The following is a 7,442-nucleotide window of genomic DNA, read 5'->3' as shown; positions in this document are numbered from 1 at the left end:
ACAGTCCTCATGGAGGAGCTCTTCCCTGCCAGCCTGCAGACAGACTGCCTTCTGGGCTCAAGCCTATGAGTTTATGTTGCCTAAGCCTAGTCCCTCCAGGTCATGTGCCTCTCCCCTGCCTCCTCCCACAGCTGCCCAAAGTTGTTTTTTAGGCTTGCTGGCTGACCTGTAGAGCAACTTACAGCTGCTGAGCTAGGAGCTGTGGACCTGCTCCCTGGTACTACTGCAGGGCAACTAGGTCTACAGTGAGTGCTCTGCCTTGTTGTACTACTGCAGAGCAGCGAGCTCAGCCGTAAGCTCTTGCAGCCCAAAGTACCCCGGCAGCCTGTTCTTCTGATGCTCTTTACAGGCAGACTATCCCACCTGGAGTTCTCCCTGCTGCTTTAAGGTGTTCCCTTAAAGTAACAGCGAGCCTCTGGCTCCCTATTACAACAACAAAATAGTGAGTTTTTTCCTTTTCAGCTTCACCAACACAGGGTTGGAAGGAGGGGCATGATCCTTTTAATAATACACAGCAGTTTGTGACAGAGCTTCTCTCAGTCATCCTTTCCTAGAGGAGCTGAGAAAACTGCTCTTCAGAGGTCTGTAAATAAGCCAGACTGATTTGTTGGACACTTCTAAATTCCCTTGAAGGATTTGTCCCTAGGTGATGCCTCTTGTATTTTGAAGCTAAACTAAAATACAATGGCTGTTCCCTCTTCTCACTTGTTTTCCATGGGTCTAGAGCAGTGGTACATACAATGAAGATTACTTTTGTTTCTAGTAACAACCCTAGTGTACTAGAGAGCTTCAAAAAAATGAACAAAAGGAGGTTGAGGTACTTGCCCTAATCCAAAGAACATAGCTTGGAGAAATGAGATGTGAGTCTGAAGTGTGATTGAGCCAAAGCTCTTGGATGCAAGTTAGGGACTTGAATAGGTCTGTAGTAGTTAGGTTATAATTTATATTGGTGCCGTGGAAGTTGATTTAATGAGTATTTTTGCCTTTCAGCATGCACATGCACATTCTTCGGGATACTTCATAACTCAAGACTCTGCTTTTGGAAATCTTATTCTTCCTGTCTTACCTCGACTTGAGTTGGAGTGAGGGATGTTATTTCAGAGCAAAGGAGACTAATTTGTGTCAGTTGTGGAAACTGCCATCTCCAAGACTGTTGATATAGTTTATCAAAGCAACTGAGGACTTTTTTTAAAAAAAATGGAGTTTTATACCTTACATTTTTATTTAAAAAATAAGAAAGCCTGTTTCATTCCGGATTCACATACACGCCTTCAGGGAGGTCAGATTCAACCATGGAAAAGATGTGTTATAGAGTACTAATAAATTGATTGTATTCCTTCTCTACTTCATTTCTTCTGTCGGAGTCGGACATAAGACTGGATGTTTGACATGTGTATTTATTTCTCGTATTTCTTCCTTTAGTTGAAAAAGTGTTTAAACCAGCATATAAGAGATACTTAGGCTATCAGCTTTTCTACAGTGTTTATCATTATAGTACCTAAGTACTGTAATTGGCCTGAAATGAAAGCAGACAAAGTCACCTTTGCCTGTAATAACACAGACATGGACTTAGTGGATACATCAGTTGCTTTCTTTTTTTCTGTGTAGAAACATTAGCAGCAAACCCTGGGGGCTTTTGTGTGTGTGCTGTTAGTAAAACTATCCTACTGTTCTCAAGCAACCCTCTCTTTTTTTTTTTTTTAAGCTATCAACAAAAACTAATTAAAATTATCACAATTTGTCTCTGTCCAATTATCTTTGTTTTAATCCTTATCTGTTACATAGAGTATTTTTTTCCAAAGTGCCTAAGTGACTTAGGAAATTGTATCCATAAAATTAGTCCAATTCACAGGAGTCTGCATTTATGGTTCTTTATTGAAACACGCTTGAATCTGTTGTTTGTGCTACTCATGTTAAAGTGGTTTGTATTTTCTCTCTCTAAATCCTTATCTAGGCTAGTTTCAGGTATGGCATTCAAATTAAGCTCTTGGCTGTTTCTCCAGCCTATAAAGTTTATTGGTCTGACAAGTTGTTTTGGATAGGAATACATATACCAAAAAAAGTCACTTTATTCCAGAATAGTATGTTCATACAGGCCACATCTACACATACGCTTAGCTGCAGAGTAGACTAATTAGCTTCAGAATAAAGTGTCACTCTCTACATATGCAGTGCTGTTAGGCTGCAGTAAACTAATGCCAGCATAAGATGGTACTGGTGTGGACAGAACTATTTTACGGCGGGGTAACTAACTGCAGGTTATACTGATTTAGTTCTGTTGGTCAGTTTTTCCATGCAGGATAGAAAGAACTAGGATGCTTCTAGGTACTAGAGTCAGGCCAGGGGTTGGCGGCCTACAGCCCATAGGCCCAATCCAGTCTGCAGAACCACTGGATTTGGTCCACAGACATGGGTTTCAGTCATGTTGGAGGCAGGGGCTTTGGCTGCAGGCACTCTCTGAGCTGATCTGGAGATAAGTGCTTGTGGCTGGGTCCTGTGCCGCCCAGGACCCAGCACCCATCTTCTTGAAACTTGGCAGGCTTCATGCTCTCAGCAGAGATTCCTCCCTCTGCAATTTTCATCCAAATAAGAAAAAAAACAAAAAAGTTATAGATATTTCATTGATTCCCCATTATACCCTATGGCTGGATCTCTGAGGCGGCTCCGAAGCTTCTGAAGCGACTGGATCTGAAGCCAGATTGAATAGCTGCCTACTCGCACAGGCCTAGTAGCCTATCCCTGGTCTAGGCTGTTGGTGCAGAAGACCCAAAATGTACTGAGGGCCAGGACTTGGATTCAGCTGGTGCCTCCACTGATCTTATGCTCTCCAACTACCCCTCTCATCACCAGAATCTTGACTTTGTTTTTTAAGTAAGTAAATCTTTCACTATTACAGTTCCAAAGAAAACCTGCAAAGTGTGAATAGTGTAACCAATACAGAAAGACATCTCCAGATTGCCTCTAAGAAGTAAGCAAAGCAGTTCCCCATTCATCTCAACATGGGCAGCTGAATTAAGCTTGGGGATGACTTAAATATCAACACTGTTAGTAATTTCTTTGCTCATGTGTGGGTGCTAGGAATGTCACACACTTGGGCAGTTTACTGCAAGTGATGTCTCCCTCTGGTGTTTGGGAGATGCCACCACTTTACTTGCGTACCTTAGCTGAAAAGGAATCAAACCCAAGGAGCTAAGAAGTGAGAATCCGATTCTACAAAGGAAGAGCCATGCTTAAGTAACCCTTGAATCTGGTTTAGTTTAGATTAGTATTAGTCTACAAATGCAAGCCCAGTTGTTTGTGACTCTTGAAAGATTTGACGTGTGTGTGTTTCAGTTTTCAGGAGAACAATGTTTGACCATGGATTTTTCAAAACGTAGCAGTTCTTAAAAACAGCAGCCACCAATAAGCAGTGCCCAGACTAAAGGAATAGAAAACAGGCTTTTCAAATGGTTAGGTAAAACCTCTGGGAATTATGTTTTGTGGGAGGGGGAACTGCACACAGGTTCGATCAGCCCACGCCCATCAACACAAAAGAAATGGAAAGCAAAACGTCACTGCAATGGCACAGATTATAGATAAGCAACATGGATACAAAAAACCATCTCTACATTGGGGAGCTTAATGTCAATCAGCCCACCTTTGGCAGAAGTAGCACTCTAATAGAAATGGCTTGAGCTTGCCATAGGCTATCATGTACAGCAATGGTTTTCAAACTGTTCCATGGAACCGTGGGGGTCCACAATAGGTCTTCAGGGTTCTGCAAAGGGACTAGAGGTAATAGCCAAGCAGGCCAGGAGGCAGTGTGCTGCTGTTGCCAGGCTAGGGTCCTGGCTCTGCATCAGTCTTTAGGGTTCTGTGGCAGAAGTGATATGAAAGGGTTCTGTGACTTTAGGAAGTTTGAAAACCACTGGTGTAGAGACATAACAATGCAATTTGCAAGTATTGAAAGAGCTACAGTAGAAGCTAAAGGATAAAAGGGGGAAATTATAAAAAAAAATTGGCGCAGCTGGAATATTTGACGCTATAATGCTTATAACTATTCTGTGTAATTGTAAGGGACTTGGTGATATATCTAGGTATAATTAACTGTCAAAGATACAAATACTGTATGTGGAAGCTGCTGTCTGTGAAACCACAGAGTCTAGCAATTAGTGTCACATGCCTCAATTTGTCTTACCACACTTACCTTTTCTTTTCCATTATTAATCAGCCCTAAAAACCATTCATCTATCACTTACACAGTAATCTAAGTAAATGAGGATCTCCTGCTGAAATTGTATGTTCAGATTCAGATGATTAACAATGGTATCACACTTCAGCCAGAACATACTTTGATCTCTTTTGCCAAACCCAACACTTGAGTTTCGTTTAACATTTCTGTTACTACTCATTATGGCATGCCTCTCTATATTTGGTATATCCCTTTTGGTTTATACAAATGGAGAAGAAGTAGAAGCCTGACTCTCTGGCCCTCCAAAGAATTGAATCTTGATCTTTCAGATACCTCTGCCTACTTTATTAAAACTAGCACTGCAATACTTGGGCCCAGCTGGGTTAGAGTGCAGCATATTACCCTTGAATTCACTTTGATTGTTTTAGTTCCTGTGTCTTTTGCCAGGACTCTCGCAGCACAAATACATCTCTTTCTCTAAACAAGCTCTAGTCAATTAAGAAAATTGGAGAAAAACTCTTGTCTCAAAAGTTGCTAATTAAAAATTACAAAAGGGTTGTTGCACCTTCTGAGCCAGCTCTGTCAGATATCTTCTGCAGTCCTTCATCAGACTTGGGATATAGATAGTTTAGCAGTGTGGCCAAAAGAAGAGGTTTTCCTCCATCAGGACCTGATTCCCAGCTGGTGCAAACTTGTTGCTATTTGTTGAATTATGCTAGTTAAAAGATTTGGCCCTCTTGCCTCTATTGCATGCTCAGAATTTGAGCAGGGAAGTTATACAAAAAATAGGCTCTTCTTCCTGGTTCAGAAAATTGTCCAACGTAGCCTGGTTAATATGCAGAAAATAACTTCCTACCGCCACCTTCTTGCTTCTCTTCAGAGATCAAGGTTTATCAAGTCCAACACTAATAGCATCCCATCAGGTAATCCTTTCTCATAAGGAAAGGTACTGTGGGGACAAAGAGCTATTATCTCTTTTCCACGGAGATATCTGGATTTATTTTAGTTAGCATTTCACTGGCTGTAATGTGCCACTAGCATGAATACAGCTTGTTTCAATAGCCTTGTTAAGGTAGCAGAGAAGGAGGCAGGCAGTCCTGCCTGTGCACTACTGCAATTGCCACTACGTTGTATTGGAAACCAACCAACCACCACAGCTACCTTCATGCCACCAGCTTCTGTCCTGAGCACACCATGAGATCCATTGCCTATATCCAAGTTCTACATTACATCTGCAGTATTGCCAACTCATGATTTTTTGTGTTGTTCTTAAAGTCTATGCTTTGGGAGTGTGAAAAACTTAGTTTTTTCTTTTATATATATTTATATACATATATAAGAAAGAGCTAAGTTTTTCACATTCCTGAAGCGTAGACTTTAAGAACAACACCAAAAATCATGAGAGTTGGCAATACTGCATCTGTATCTGCTCTGCTCCCACTGACCAGGAAGTCTATAACTAAAGAATCTGAGCAGGGATTTCTACAATTACAACACAATCCCAAATGGTGGCTGCTCAAATCAACAAAGCCAGATGCAGACCTTACTCTAACCTACTACAGTGCCAACTCCAGAACAAGGACAACAGAATCCCTCTGGCTGTCACCTGCAGCCCCAAGCCTGAGCACCTTAGACACATCTTTAATGACCTCTAACCCCACTTGGAAAGACTATCTCAAGGTAGCCACAGGGGACAAATCTGTCCTGGCTTGTGGACAGCCCTCCACCCCTCTCCAAATGGTGTCTCTCAAGCAAAAGGCTACCTAACTTCCATTCGCGCTAAGGCCTCAGGCCTTGCAATGGACCCAGGTTCCAGCTGTGTCCCCTCATTAATACAGACCATGTCATCACTGGATGAAACAACACTGATAACATCTGAGGTTCATTTACCCGCACCTCTTCCAACTTCATATGTGCCTCCACCTGCTTACAGTACCCCTCTGCTACCTACATTGTATGTAAGAATGGATGAACACCAATCCGACACCAACTCCAGAACAACATGAAGAAAAATTCAACTTCCCTAGATGCTCCATTGCTGAACAAAAAATCATCCACAGACTGGATTGTGTTAAGTCTGATTTAAACAGGGACTACGGATTCTTATCTCATTCCCTGGATTGCCTTTTGTGACCCATTTGTCCCTATGGGTTTCTTGCTTGTTTGCCTCTTCTAGCATTGCTGCCCCTCCCTGCTTCCTTCCTTCCCTTCCTACTTTTTGTATTCAAATCACACCCTCCATTTTATATGCTGCTCTACGCATGTTCTTTCATATCATCTGATGAAGTAAGTTGGAGCTCATGAATGCTTATGCTATATACACCTCTGATTTAGTTAATCCGCAAGGTGTAGAATCTACCCTGCCTTCTGCTTGACTTCAGACTAACAGCACTAAGCACCCCTCTTTGCTCATGGATAGAATAGACCATTTAGGAAGGGACCATTCAGGTTGAATCGTTTCTGGTTGAATCCTTCTGATGCTCAAGTATGTTTAAATCCCTTTTGGTTCAGTCTCAGTTCTAGCGTTTTACTTTTTTGGAGCCATACAGGGCCATTCCCCTCTTAAGATAATTAATATTATAATACACAATCCAAATTCAAGACACTTCATTGTTAATTGCAGTATATCACACACTTCATTTCTTGGCCTTATACTTCAACTGACAGATTTGCCTGCACTGTTCTTGCTTTCAGTCTTGCCAGCCCTCCATGGCAATGCAAAAACTGGGGGGGAAGAGGTAGCATGGAACAACACACTCCATGTGGGAGTAGTATGCTGTGGTTATTCACATGTGATCCAGAGCATAATGTTGGCTTGAAGCTGATACTACTGCCAGTACTTATATCCCTGAGCAGTGAGCATCTACAAAAGGAACCCTGTCCTTTGGCTCCAAGTAGCTCAGAAAGACTTCTGTGGTCCAGGTCTGAGCTGCATTTCATGGGATCTTACAAAAGCACTGGCTTCACTTGGAGATAGCCTGATCTTTGAGTGTTTAACTGTGCAACCTTCAGATTGTTTTTAATAAATGTTGTAGGTTTGGGGTTTTTTTAAAGCAAAATAATCTTGCTCATTACTGTAGACATTGGCCATCATTAATGATTTGATACTTGCTGTGTGTTACTTCCTGAGCTGATTTTATTTCCTTAGGAAGGAAGTATTAGAGGCAGAACAAAGAGCAGATACCAAAAATAATTTTCTTGGCTACACCAAATTCATCATCTACAACTGAAAAATCTGCACCACTGAAAACTGCAGAAAAGCATTTGTTAA

At 41.6% G+C, this 7,442-nt stretch overlaps 1 protein-coding gene across 2 annotated transcripts in view; it reads left to right on the top strand.

The window, feature by feature from the left end:
* Window positions 1-1,430, top strand: part of INIP (INTS3 and NABP interacting protein) — a 38,070-nt gene extending 36,640 nt beyond the window's left edge. For both annotated transcript variants that reach the window (XM_019517060.1, XM_019517061.1), the window contains exon 5: window positions 991-1,430. In XM_019517060.1, the coding sequence (XP_019372605.1) occupies window positions 991-1,086 (96 nt within the window). In that variant the 3' untranslated portion in view covers window positions 1,087-1,430. The remainder of the gene's footprint in view (window positions 1-990) is intronic.
* Window positions 1,431-7,442: the final 6,012 nt, after the last annotated feature.

Source organism: Gavialis gangeticus, unplaced genomic scaffold, assembly GCF_001723915.1.
Source record: "Gavialis gangeticus isolate Ggan-Ray unplaced genomic scaffold, GavGan_comp1, whole genome shotgun sequence".
Classification (NCBI taxonomy): Eukaryota; Metazoa; Chordata; order Crocodylia; family Gavialidae; genus Gavialis; species Gavialis gangeticus.
The sequence above is the reverse complement of the archived record's forward strand: the minus strand, read 5'-3'. Positions and strand labels throughout refer to the sequence as shown.